General features: G+C 39.5%; 1 protein-coding gene across 1 annotated transcript; it reads right to left on the reverse strand.

Moving 5' to 3' along the window:
* Positions 1–781: 781 nt before the first annotated feature.
* On the reverse strand, positions 782–4,663 carry GHSR (growth hormone secretagogue receptor). Its single transcript, XM_036930898.2, has 2 exons — positions 3,715–4,663; positions 782–1,564 (listed from the first exon to the last, which is right to left on the reverse strand). Exons 1-2 carry the CDS (start codon positions 4,508–4,510, stop codon positions 1,260–1,262), a joined length of 1,101 nt encoding a protein of 366 aa, XP_036786793.1. The 5' UTR covers positions 4,511–4,663; the 3' UTR covers positions 782–1,259.
* Positions 4,664–14,782: the final 10,119 nt, after the last annotated feature.

Consider the following 14,782-nt stretch of genomic DNA (forward strand, 5'->3'; position numbering starts at 1 on the left):
TAGCAAAAACTAATTTGAAGACAGGACATGGCATAGGCATTTTGAAATAAATGGCTATAAGATTTTTTAAAACTTTGAATATCAATAAACAGTAGCATTTAAGTGATTCTGAATTTTTCACTGAAACATTTTATGTTCACTAAGTTCCCATAAACTTTCCAGAGTAAGTTATAAATTATCCCTTTATTCACAAATCAAAGCCTTATGATTGGTTTAAGTATTTTTGTTAAGCCAAATAAGGTAGTTTGTGATTTCCTATAATTTTTATAAAGTCTCATTTCCTGCATATTAACACATGTAATTCAATCTAATTTAAAAACACATCTATTTTATATCCCTTTTCTTCCAAGCATTTAGATGTGATTTTTTAGGATTTACCAGCCTAACACTCTGTTATGCTAATTTTGCTATAAAAACATTTCAGGGAATGAGTATTTATTTTTAAATATTTTAAAATAAAATTAACAACCATTTTACACATACTATAGAGCTGCAGTGTCTTGTATGGTAACCACTAACCACCTTTGACTATTGAACAGTTGATATGTGACTAGTGTAATTTGCAGAACTGAATTTTTAATTTTAATTCATTTTAAATTGTAAAAATTATAGTAGTTTTAGTTATTGGAAAGCTTTTAAGTGTGTTCAGACAACTTAAACTTATGAATCTACTTTTTCACCTGTAAATTTTATAAAAACTAAATACACCAAATATTACTGATGAAAACTTAATGTCTAAAGCATACTAAAAATGTAAAAAAACAAATCAGATTTCAAAGACTTTGCATTCTAATTTATAATTTTTGCATTAACTCCTTAAGTACCTTGCATTATATTTCTCTTGGATAGCACTGATCTAGAGCTATATGAAAACTGCTAGTATTTAAAGGTCATGTTTTAAATTTTTTACCATTATGAAAAAGTAAATCAGGTTTAGTGTTTACCCAGTAAGAAGTGCCCTAATTGCCCTCTCTGCACCCATTCCCTTGTCCAAATTGCAAAGCCCTTGCTAGCACCACCAGCAGAACGTGAAATCATAGGCAGTGAATAATGCAGAAATGGTGTATGAGAGCACTGATGAGTGTGCAATCCAATCAAACTGCTGGCACACTACAGATTCTAGCCTTTCTTTCCCTCCAGTTATTTCCAGATCTATGTGTCTCTAATTCCAAAATTAACCTTCAACTTTCTCCCAAGTTCTGTTGTGCTATGGCTTCCGCTTTGGAATAAGCAATGACTTTGCTCAGCAAGGTGCTTGGTCATGTATTAATACTAGATTCTGTCCAAGCCCGAGAACTTTCATCCTTCAGAGTGGAGAGCTTCCTTGGGGAGAAGGGTTCAAATCCCAGAAGCTTGAACACCGCCACCCGGTACTTCTTGGACATAATGTTGTACAGAATGGGGTTGATGGCAGCACTGAGGTAGAAGAGGACAAAGGATACCAGGTTGCAGTATTGGCTGATCTGAGCAATCTCCAGCGAGCCAGGCTCGAAGGATTTGGAAAATAAATATCGCCCTATGTGGAAAGGCAGCCAGCAGAGGATGAAAGCGAACACCACGACAGCTAAAAGGACAATAGGAGAGAGAGGGTCAGTTCAAGAAATGTCCTAGCAAATCACATCTTATTTTGAAGACAAAGTTTTGTTTTGATTATGTATAGTGTGACCATTGATTTCAGAGAAACATTATGTTCTGCTCTTCCCGATTCCTATATTTTAACCAATATTGACTCTGTCCAGACTAACAGTTCTACCATTTTTACCAAGCTTCCCAGTCATCTCTATTTAACAACTGTTTGATTGAATTACATATAGCTCAACTGATTGGACAGTTTATTCACAATAGTCCACTATTTTACAGTGTTAGACACAACCAAACATGTATGAGTAAAAAGGTTATACTCAACTATAGCTATGTATCAGAGTTTTCTGGAGCACAGACCCCGTTGGATGTAATATGGACTCACTAAATTAAAATCTCTAAGAAGACCAGGGCATTGCTTTTTTTTTTTTCATTTCTTTTTCTCTTTTTAAGGTTTCACAGGGGACTGAGTATGCAGTCAGGATTGAGAACTACTGAAGTGGATGATACTTTCCCACCTACAATAGACATCAATAGAGTATAAAAGTCTGTCAAACCAACTAACATTAATTATCATCTACTGAAGTCTTCATTTTGCCCATGAAAGGTAATTTTTCTCAAGACCCCTGATTTTCTAAGTTAACTTTAAAATTCAGAAATCAGAGGAAAAATAACAGAAAATAGTATTTTAGACCTTGTACCACTTTAGTAATTCCCTTCAAATTGTCAAGGTGAAAGAAAATCAATATTCGTGTTGAGACACCAACGAGGGTGATTAACAGCTTAAAAATGAAATTGGAGGAAATCATCAAACTTACTATCAAAACAAAGACACAGAGTAGAAACTGACTGCCACAGTAGCAATATACTATAAGAGTCCTTTGGAGAGGAGTAGCAGGTTTATTTACCATCTTTTAGTCATATTGTGAGAATCAGTGGTCTAAAAAATGAAAAATTTTGACATTCTTTCAATAAACTCTGTCACTTTAATATACAGGATCCCAGGAATTGTAAAACTACAAATACAAAACCACCCTGGGATGACACCTGAAAAGCATCAAGTATGCAAATACTCAAAGTGTTGGGCTATAATGTCCAAATAATGAAATGCACAGATCCTGGTTTTGAAAAAGGAAGTAGAATTAATATTTTGCTCGAATGTGAACACATTTTGTATTACTTGTACTAAACACATATATTTAAATTAGTTGAGTTGATGCAATAAACATTTAGCACACTCCAGTCGTGACACAGCACCCAGATGTTCCCTGAAGGATCATTTGCAGAGGGATAGTTAAGTCCAGTCAGCTTCTAAAAAATCTCCTTTTTTCATGTTGGAAGCCTGACTATCCTAGCTTATCCTACTTTATTCTACCTGGAAAGTTAGGTAATCATGAAAAAGAATGGAGGCTCCAGCAGTGATTTGTCCCTGACTTCCTTATAAAAGCTGTATAAACAGCAACAGGGTAAACAGAATTGATGTGATTATCTGAAAAAAAAAAAGCAGGTCAGAAAGCAAATCATAATACTGAAAGAAAAATGAATCATCTCTGACAAAATTACACACACTGATCACATCTTTGGTTAAATATGCCATTGTATACTTTCTAGATCTAATGCCGGCTTTTTTCTGTTATCGTTGTTGTTTTCCAGGGCCCGCTTTTTTTAAAATGCATCTGCAGATATCCACAAATTAAAGCAGGAATCTGAACCTCTCACCTTTAATACCTAAAGACCACAGTAGACTTTTATGAAATAATCTGCTTTGAAAAGACAGTTTCTGGGCTGATGTAAAACTCGTGTTTAGGGAAATACCAAGGTGAGACATCTTCCTGTAAAAAAGTAGAGACTGGAAGAAAGAGACACAAAGAGACCAAAAGAGAGAGTTAAGGCGGTAATGGGGTCGGGGGGAGTCAAGAAGGGAGGGCGGGCGGGAGAGAGACACACAGCGACAGAGAAACCAAGAGACAGAGAGCTCAATACAGACAAGGCAGAAACAGGAGCGAATAATTGAGAGACATACAGAGACCACGAGAAACAGGAAAGACAGGTAGAGAGACTCAGGAGAAAGGGAAAAGCACGGGGAGAGGAGAGAGCCGGGAGGGAGAGCCCGAGCGCGCGGCCGAGACCCACCCAGCATTTTCACGGTTTGCTTGTGGTTCTGGTCCCTGATGGAGGCGCCCGCCGCCGCCTCGCCGCGCCTCCTCCGCCACAGCTTCCTGCCGATGAGGCTGTAGAGCACAGTGAGGCAGAAGACAGGCAGGAAGAAGAAGACGCTGGACACCCACACCATGACGGTGAGCAGTCCGGAGCGCACGGCGAACTCGGTGGCCCGGCATTCGTTGGTGTCCCAAGGGTCGGTGCCGTTCTCGTGCTCCACTCCCACCAGCACGAAGATGGGCCCGGCGCTGCAGAAGGCCACGGCCCAGATGACCAGGATGACCAGCTTCACGCGGCCCTTGGTGACTACCACCTTGGCCCGCAGCGGGAAGCAGATGGCGAAGTAGCGCTCGACGCTCAGCGCGGTGATGGTGAGCACCGTGGCGTAGGTGCAGCTTTCGCTGACGAACTGGAAGAGTTTGCAGATCAGGTCGCCGAAGTTCCAGGGCCGGTACTGCCAGAGGCGCACGAGGTCGAGGGGCATGCAGAGGAAGATGAGTAGGTCGGAGAAGGCCATGCTGGACAGGTAGAGGTTGGTGGTGGTCCGCAGCTCGCGGAAGCGCGATACCACCAGCATGGTGAGCAGGTTGCCCGCGACGCCCACCACGAAGAGCGCCACACAGGTGGCGGTGACCCCGGCCAGCAGCGGCGCGGGGAAGAGCGGCAGCAGCTCGTCCGCCAGCGAGTCGTTGTCGCGGGGAGCGTCCCAGCCCAGGTCCCGCAGGGTGAGGTTGGACCCTGGCTCCTCGCTTGGCGTCGCGTTCCACATGCTGGCGGCTCGGCTTCGCGGGCCCTGGGATGCGACTGCGCTGAGAGGCTGGACCCGGCTGGCTCCCGAGAAAGTCCCCTTAGGCGCTCGAGAGTGCGAGGGAGGAGCGGGCGCGGGCTCGCAGCGAGGATGCTTTGGGAGGGAAGAGAGGAAAGTGAGAGGCAGAAGCCGAGGGAGAAGGTGAGATAGATAGTACGGGGTGGAGGAGCGGGGGAGGGGAGTGGGCGCACACACACTCGTGGTGAGCAGGACGGAGAGTGACCTGACGTTCTCCGGCGCCTCCCCTTTCCCCCATCATCTCCCCTGAAGTCCCGCTCTCCCAGCCCAGCCTCTGGTCGGCCCCCACGCACATACCTGTCACCGGGGCAGCCCCACCAGCCCTGCCTCGCCTTCGCCTTGTCGCTCCAGCAGCATCTTAACACTTCCCAAAGCTCCTGGTGCCGGGCGACCGCGGAGACCCTGCCCCGCAAAGAGGGAGCGCGAAGAGCTCTCTCCGCAGCCCTGCGCGCTGCAGGCTAGTGTGGTCCAGAAGAGCTGGTCACATCCGGGGGTGGGTGCGGCGACGGTGGGACCCTCGAGGAGAACGCCTTCAATGGCCCGGACCTGAGTTCCTCCTCAACAACGGGTAGAGTTGGCTAGGCAACCGGTGAGGAAAAGAAGGGAGCATGCCCAGCCGAGCTTGGGAAAGACGGGGCAGGGAATCAAAAAGAAGGACCTAGTTGTTTGTGTTCGAGCCTCGCGCAGTCCTAGAACCTATCATAGTGTTAGCGAGGAGAAAGATTCAGAGACGTGTGGCCACTTGTCCAAGGTCACAGAGCGAGCTGGGGGGCTCAGGCACTAGACTTGGTTCTCCCGTCGGATTTGGATTTTGGAGCGTAAAGGGGCAAGATGTGTGAATAAACTCTGTTCTGAACCCCAGCCCGTTGTACGGTCCCCCATCTCCGCGGTGTTGGGGAAGTTACCACTGCCTGATGTAAAACTCGGGGCGGAGTGGGCAGGAGGAGGAGCAGAGGCTGTGAGGCCGACTGGTCGAGGGTGCGCAGTAAACCGTTAGGTAGCTTGGGTAAGTTCATCAACATGTTTTTTTTTAATTGCGAGGATGTTGTGAGGACCCCTGGAAGTGGGTGTCAAGTGTCTGGACAGAACGGGCTGCGTTGCTGTTATTGGGGTTGCGACTGAGGGGCAGGAGCTGCGCCCTGTGGGAATGGATGGGGACCGCTTGCGAGGTGACTACCCTGGACGCGGCCTGTACGTCGCCTGCCCGGAGACAGGATTCGACAACCGAAGACTTTAGATTGGCAGCTGCCAGAGAACGCACTAACTCATTAGCCTTCTGATGGGCCAACCCGGGGACAGCACGCCGGAGTGTTCAGCACCGCGGCCAGCGACCGGTCCTTCCTACAGCCAGCCTACTCTGCTCCGCGGTGACCTCTTCCCACCCGGGCTTCAGCCCCTCAGTCCTGCTCCACGCAGAAGCCGGGGAGCTTCCTCCCAAGCCCACATCGCCATTCAGCGGCTGCGCTGCCGCACCTATCCGCGTTCACTTACCCCTGGCCTAAATGGGAATCCAGTCACTGTATGTTGGTGGCTTTTCGAAAGCATTTTAGTACGTTTGCACATGCTTTTGACAGATGGTTTACATAATCTCTACCACTTAAATTATTAACACTTACAAGTCCACAAAGACCTAAGGCTGAATGTATGCACACGTACATGAAAGATTCCACACATAGTTAGAAACTGCAAGAGGAGATTTGATACGGCAGCCTACTTGGAGAACACGCTACATAGGTTACCTCTGGTGTGTTACAAAGGTTGGACCAAATGGGCTCCTAAGAAAAAGTTATTTCAAACTACTATTTTAAAAAAGATTACAACTAGGTCAAGCCACCAGTTACTAATAAATTGTTTAAAAAAGTAACAATAAAAATTTGATTTTAACATGTCCCACCCTATATTATCAGTAGATTTATGTATGCAGACAGATCTTTAGGGGGAGAAAACTATTGGGATAAATAAAAATACTGTCAGAAGCTATTGGCTATGAAAAAGAATCATGAAAAGATTGTGGAGCAAATTTCTAGTCCACTTGGTGCTAAAGCAATGGCTGGTAGATGGGAAAAAAACCTTTCAAAAGTCTACTGTGATAAAAATTTGGCGTCTTGACTAAAATAGCCAGCTACTTAACTGCATTCAGTCGTTTTCTAAAATAAAGACAAATCTGTATTTTGTGATGAGGAAGAAGCAGGGGATACCACTGAAATCGATCCATTCATTCACAACACATAATACATAAAATGTCAATAAGGATGTGCTAGGCACTGGGAAAAACAAAATAAATTAAAACCAGACAGATGCTGTATTTTTAAACTTAGAGTCTAGAGAGGAAAATATGACTAAATAAGCAACTCCAGTACAGTATGATACGTGCATTTGTAGAGGTATGTGCAATGAGCTCTGTCGAAATATGCAGAAGCAATAAACTACACAGAGTTTTTAGGAAAGGCTTCTCAGAGGACGAGGCATGTGAGCTGAAGCTTGAAAGTTGAGTGGGGTCCAATGAAACAAAATATGCTCAACTGTTAAGACAGGCACAAAAGCACATTGGAAAGAATAAGCCCAGCATGCCTTGTCCTATGACCGGTGTAGGGAAAATTAATATGTATTCACTGGTTTTTATATAATCGGTGCATACCAATAAGTTATAGTTATTTATTTTCTTTTTAATGCTCAAATTATCCTATCTTTGGGCAGTAGGATCTTCTTAAAATGAGCGCCAGAGTCTTTTGACATGACTCTCTCAGATTCTGAGAACTCCCTTGCTTTGTGGCACGATTTGTAGCTCACCTTGTAAATTCCCTACTCTGGACCTGGGGTAACCATTTCACCAAGAATCCCTGCTCCCTTTTAAGGGAATGGCATTTACAGACCTAAATTTGGGCAGTAGTGGAGGTTATTGCCTCTGGAGCATTAAGGGGCAATTTAAATCATAAGATGATTGAAGATGATGATACAGCAGACAAGGTACTTGCACCCTTAACAAGTGATCTAAATTAACATCACCAATATTCACTCTGGGAAGGCACAATGTCACTTATGTGGTATTCTAACTAGGAATGTACAACCTCAATCTAATCACAAGAAAACATCAGACAAACTCAAAATAAATAATATTTTGTTTAAAATTCTTCAAAAACTGTCAATGTTATGTAAAACATGGAAAGACCAAGAAAATGCTCCAGAAAAGAGACCAAAGAGACATAAGAGCTAGCTAATTCATGATTCTAGACTAGATCCTAAACTGGAGAGGTAAAACTGTTATGAAGGACGGTATTGAGTCAATTGACAAACTTAGAATGCGGATGGTAGACTCGATAGAAGTATTGAATCAGTGTTAAGTTTACTGAAGTTGATAACTGTATAAAATAAATCATTTTTATTTCTAAAAAGATGTACTCAATCACGATTTATGCATTTGTTTAAAAAAATACACTGCTACAAGTGTATGTGTATAGATAAGTAGAGCAAATGATAAAACAAATGGGGAAAAATGTCTATAATAAATGAATCTAGGAAAAGGGTAAAATGATTTTCTTTGTACTACTCTTGCTACCTTATTTAAGTTTGAAATTATTTCCATATAAAAAATAAAGAAGTCATAAGTTTATGGAGATACTTTAATTCAGTGACTACGTATTTGCTGATTTGATTTTATATTTAAACTGAATACTCTGGTTTCTAATGATATAAATGTAATTATTTATAACATGCATTAAATGATTTCAAGCTAACAACATCAGCATTGCTAATAGTAAACTTGACAAAGTTTGAGATTTCCTTGTAGTTCTCTTTTGTCCTTACAATGTATCCTACTAAGTATGTACAACTACTGCATTCTAAAATTAGCTGAAATAATGCTTTCCTCTGTGTGGTTATGTTACCAATTTGATATATGGCTAGATTAATTTGTTTCAGTTACTTTCAATTTTAGGAATTATTTTAAGTTAAAATTTTTATTTTTGAATATGTAAAACATTTATTTGATTTGACAGGTAAAAGTTTTAAACAAAGTATGGTCCTAAATTTAAAACTTTAAACCAAATAGTATTCAGGGAAATGATACTCATTTTTCATTTAGCTTCTGGTTTACATGTCTTCTGTGTGTGTCTGCAAATGTGTGTGTGTGTGTGTGTATGTAGCTTACATAAAAGGTAATATGCTATATACATTGCTCACTATTTTTACTTTTTAGCATAACATTATATCCTGGAATTCTCTCATGTCAATATTCTTTTTTAATGGTTTTATAGTACTACTCCATTTTGAGAAAGTTACATAGTTTACTATTATGGAGATGTACCTTACTTTCATTCTAACAATGTTTTATTGTCCATATTTGTTTGTATGTTTTAATAATCTTTCACATTTTATGAATAATGCTGCATATGTCATTCTATACTCTACAGTTATATTACAGAATAATATAAAAATAAAATTGCAGTTCAATAAAAGGAGAAACAGCACATGGCACATAATTCACTGAATGGCACAAATAAAGAAAGCATGAAGAGACAGCATATAGTGCTTGAGTGTTGATTCTCGGCTCTAAAAATACATATAGAAATTTAGTGAGCTATTATCAGTATAACATTTCATTATAGTCTTAGGAGTGGGATTGTTGAATCAAAAGGTTAAAGTAATTTTGTTACACAGTAGTCTCCCTTATCCAAGAGGGATATGTTCCAAGACCCCCAGTAGATGCCTGAAACTTGGATGGCCTGAACTATATATATACACCATGTGTTTTCCTATACATGTATGCCTGTGATAAAGTTTAATTTATAAGCTAGGCACAGTAAGAGATTAACAACAATAAAAATAAAATAGAATAATTATAACAACATACTGTCATAAAATTTATGTGAATGTGGTCCCTCTTCCTCTCTCATGCAAAATACCTTACTGTGCTGCACTCACCCTACTTGTGATGATGAGAGGTGACAAAATGTCTATGCGATGAGATGAAGTGAGGTGAAAGACATAGGCATTGCAGTGCAGTGTTAGACTACTATTGACCTTCTAACCATATGTCAGAGGATCATGGTTCCTCTGGACCTGGGTTCACCATGTATAACTGAAACCATGGAAAGGGAAGCCGCCAATAATGAGGCACTATTGTATATTGCAGAGTTCTCTTTGTGAGGTTGTACCAAATTGTATTTCCAGCAGCAATGGATGAGATGCATGTTTCTCCCAATCTCTACAGGTAAGTGTTGTCAACTCTTGGACTTTTTGCCAGTTTGTTTGGTGAGAAATGCATTCTTTTTTTTTTTTTTTTTTTTTTAATAATTATTTTTTATTGAAGGGTAGTTGACACACAGTATTACATTACATGAGTTTCAAGTGTACAACACAGTGGTAGAACATTTATATACATAATTCTAGGTTCCAGCTATCACCCTACCAAGAGAAATGCATTCTTAATGTGTTTTTAATTTAAATTCTTTTTTTAGGAATGAGATTCAGCATCTTTTCATATGTATAAGGACTATTGGCCTTTTTTGTATGTGAACTACTGGGCTATCACTTTGCCAATTTTTCTGTTGTGTTACTGTTTTATTTAAAACTGAATTTTCGGAACTCTTCTTTCTGTTAAGGAGACATCTCTTTGAAATAATGTAAGTTGAAATTATTTTCTGCAGCTGCTCATTTGCCTTTATAATATTGTTTATAAGGGTTTTTTTGACATGTAAAATTTTACATTTTTGTGTAGTTTGCCAGTCTTTTTTGTTATTGCTCCTGGATTTTGATTTCTGTTTATAAGGACCTCACTCATTGCCAAGTTATGGAGGAATTCATCCATGTTCTGTTCTATTATTTTGTGCTTTTATTTTTAACATTTATATATCTGAACCATTTGTAACTTATCATGGTGCATGAAGTGATATATGGATCCAATTTTCTTTTTCCAAATGGTTATCTGGTTGTTTCAACATCATGTATTTATAAAAAACTCTATTTTTTTTCTTTAATAAATTGAGGTGACTCCTTTGTCTTCTCTAAAATTTATGTATGTATTTTTAGAATCCAGATTCAACACTTGGGCACTATATATTGCCTCTCCGTGCTTTATTTGTGCATCTCAATGAATTATATACTGCAATGCATCATTTCTTCTCTTAGTAAACTGTAATTATAATTTTATTTTATTCTTGAACTTTTAGCTTGATTATATCTTAATGCCTGTATTAATGAGAACTAGAATTAGATACATTAGGAAATCAAAAAGAGACTGAAACAAGGTATAAGTTCATGGATTTATTTTTCTCCTAGAAAAATCAGAATATAGTATGTGCAGGGTGGGTATAATGTTACCAGGAATCATGCTCTTGCATCTCTGCTCTAGCATACTTTGTGAGTAGCTTCCAATACCAAGGTCACTTCATGGTCCAAGGTTGCTGCTGAAGATCCAGTCAGCCAAATTAGTTCTAAGCAAGAAGTAGAAAAGAAGGGGAAAAGGCTTTCTTAGAAGCCCAACTCAAAACTCACTTGTATCGCACTAGACAAAACCATCTTCAAGAGAGGCTGAGAAATACATTTTTGTAATAGGCACATTATCACTCTCAAGGCTGTAGATCTGGTAATTTGCAATCTCTGCTGTATTTCCCAGCCAGGCTGTAAGTAATTTGAGAGCAAAATTTTTTTTTCTTTAAATGACCCATAACACCTAGTATTGTGTCTTGCAAGTGGTAAAGCACTTAAACATTTATTGATTTGGTTAAATTTATATTTCATTTGAAATCACATTTATAGACATAGGACACATAAGTATGCACATAGGGAAATTTAAGTGCTAGGTTGTACCCTTAATAAAAATACATAATTTACATCAATGTTTCACTCAAGCTTTGTACACAATGTACTAATACATGGTTTAATCACTTTTTATTTTTCTAGCACATCATGTAGACTCATTTAAATAATGCCCTGCACACATTTCAAACCAAGGAATACACTTTCCAGACACGCAAGCTGTAAGAATCCAGGTTTCATGTCAAGTATATCAACAGGGGAGCAGAACAATTATATTTCTACTTAGCATTCAACTATCTGAAAAGCATTTCCTAGCTAACCAATGAGACACATTATTGTGAATGATCACTACAAATAATTAAATAATTATATAGTTTAGAAATTCATTAAAATTTTATGCTGTCCTGATTATAGGAGTAACATATATGTCTTAAAAATTCAAACATGTTAGAAGATCCTTAATATTCATCTCTTCCCAACTTTTCCCATAGATATTCCAATGGGACTTCTTGTTACATTGATACTTAAACAACTAGTCTTACATCAGATGTTAAGCATTATTATTTTCCATCTAGTCATTTCAAACCTAAGTAATACCAAAATTTATCTATTAAAAGTTACCAAAGTTATATATAGGTTTATGATTTTGAATAGTTATCCAAGGTTCATTAAAACATGCTCACAATGGTTAGTGTGTTATCTATTGACATACTGTTATGAAAAAGATAATTTAACTCTTTTGCATTCTGAACTTATGCATTGCCTGTGTTCAGGGACACACACACACACACACACACACACAACCTTTTGGTCTTCCAACACTCATACCATAATTTTGGATTAGATCTATCTTCAAATGTTCATATTTTGTGCTGATAAAGATATTACTATATCCAAATCATATACTCTACTACAGTATCATTTTCTTTTTTGAACTGTTCTAACCAACTCATTGGATGGCTGAATTAGTTTCTATTTAACTACCACCAATGTTCCTCTCATTGTATTCTAACAGAACAGTTTATTTTATGAATTTCATCTGTCTTGGAGACATCACTTCTGGACACCCCCACTCTCCTGTTCCCATCTGGGCTATTGCGGTCTGGTCCTGCCGCACAGATTGTCGTCCTGGTTCTCCATTATTATCCTGAGTCTTCCTCCTCTTAGTTTGCTTTCTGTTTTTGAAAGAAGTACATTCTCCAGTAACTTCATGAGAGAAGGTATAAGAGAAATAAAATTTTGGGGACCTTTTATATTTAAACTATCTTTATTTGCCAAAGTAATTAATTGAGAGTTTAGTTATAGAATTCTGGTTTAGATATCTTTACCCTCAAATATATATTATAAAATTACATATACATGTGTATATATACATATATATATATGTATGTATGTATGTTAGATGATGGTGACAAATGCTAAGGAGAAAAATAAAGCAGAAAGAGGGCATGAAAAATCTGAAGAGAAAGGAAATTTTAGGTAGGGTAGCCAGGAAAGGAGACTTAAGTAAACCTTGAAGGATGCATGGGCATGGCTGGAGGAGGGAGACGGATAGTATTCCAGGCAGAGGGAATAACAAGGTGCAAACTTCTCAGGGAAGTATGGCAGTTTTGTACTGTGTCTACTTCTCTGAGCTAATTTCAAATAGCTTCCCTGTGTGATTCTTGGCTAGGGGAAGCCACAAGAGAAACATGAAAGAAATTCACCCAAGGTTAGAGAGGTGGGATTGAAGCAGCAGCCATTTTTATGCTTAGAAGATTGTTGTAGGGCCAGGTGCCACTCAGCTCATGCAGTTGTCATAAATCTGTTGTCCCACCTTTGATGACGGGGCCAAAACCAGGACCACAGCTCTCTCAACTCCTGCTGGATGTCCTCCTTCAGTTTCTCCCACTCCTGGGCCAGTTCCATGTTTGGCTCTATGGGAAAGGACACTATATTTTGCAAGTCACCCACAGCATAGAGGCTGGAGGGTGGAGGTGGTGAGAGACAGCTCAGGCTCTGAGGTGTGAATTCCAGTTCATCACTCATTCCAGATCCTCCTCAATGGACCCATATTATACTTTATCTCCCCCTCTTTATGTCTGTCTTTTCTTCCCAACTCCTGTCCTGCTGACTTCAGAACGAGCACCAGATGACAAGCAACAACAATTTGTAAATTGTTTAACCAACAATCTCAATTGTGTAAGGTCAAACCCCTAAAATAAATCCTGTATTCTTTATCACCTTTAGTGGTTCTGCTTCTTTGATCAAATACTTATTCACACAGTAGAATAGTCTTGGCTTTTTAAAGACTCAATAAGGAGGCCAAGGTGGCTGAGTGTCTGAGTAAAAGAATGGTAGGAGATGAATTAAGAGAGATAATGGGGCCAAATCATGAAGGGTCTTAAAGATCATAATTATGACTTTGCTTTTTCTCTGATTGAGATGTAAGGTCACTGGAGGGTTTGGGGAAAAAGAGTGACATGATCTTACTTTTGTTGTAGTATTATTATTCTAACTGCTGTTTAGAGAATAGACTGAAAGAGGGCAAGGGCAGAGGCAGGCTGGCCATTTAAGAAGCCATTTTAGTAATGCAAGCAAGAGATATGGTGACAAGGGAAGTTGGTGACTTGGACCACAGTAGTGGCATGGAAGTGGTAAGAAATAATTGAATTCTGGGCTTATTGGAGGTAGAGCCCATGGGTTATGTTTATGTACCTGGTATATATCTTATGGCATATTCAACTGAAAAGTATGGATTTGCCATTAACAGACATAGGAAAGATTGGAAATGGAATACATTTTGAAGGGAAGAGTAAGTGCTTAATATTAGATGTGCTAAATTAGAGAAATTTATTATAAATTTAAGAAGGTAGTTGGATATACTGGTACGGAGTTCAAGATTAGAGATTAAAATTTGAAAGTGCTCAACATTTAAAGTCAGGATGCCAGTTGAGATAACCTAGGGAGTGAGTTTAGCTAGCAAACAGAAGAGGTCAAGAGCCTTGGGACTTGGAACCCTTCAACATTTAGAGGTCAGAGTCATGAGGAGGCACCAGCAAAATATTCATAAATGGCCAATGGAGTAGCACTACAACTCTGAGAGTGTAGTGTTCTAGAAGACAAGTAAAAAAAGTATACTACAGAAGCAGTGATCAAGTATTGGACATTTCCATGTGTCAAGTAGGAAGAATAATTGATCATGTATTTAGCAACATGGAGGTAATTGTTAATTGACAGTCTTAGTGGTATGTTAATTGTTAAATGATGATCCTGGGGGTGAGCCTATTCGGTTTAAGTAAGCATGGGAGAAAATAATTTGGAAACAGTGAATATAGGCACCTTTTTCAAAGGGTTCTACTATAAAGGGAAGAGATCAGTGGGGTGGTAGCTAGAGGACAGTATGGGGTCCAGAAATTTCCTTTTAAAGGTATAAGAAATAACAGCAGCTGTGTGCAATTGGGAATAAATGCTCTACAA

The sequence above is a fragment of the Manis pentadactyla genome, chromosome 1 (assembly GCF_030020395.1).
Source record: "Manis pentadactyla isolate mManPen7 chromosome 1, mManPen7.hap1, whole genome shotgun sequence".
Lineage (NCBI taxonomy): Eukaryota > Metazoa > Chordata > Mammalia > Pholidota > Manidae > Manis > Manis pentadactyla.

What these genes read in the sequence shown, in the direction of transcription:
- GHSR (XM_036930898.2), bottom strand. Translation starts at nt 4,510, where the DNA reads ATGTGGAACGCGACGCCAAGCGAGGAGCCAGGGTCCAACCTCACCCTG. An exon ending in GCAAACCGTGAAAATGCTGG is followed by an intron (nt 1,565 to 3,714) that starts GTGGGTCTCGGC and finishes TTGTCCTTTTAG; the next exon opens with CTGTCGTGGTGTTCGCTTTC.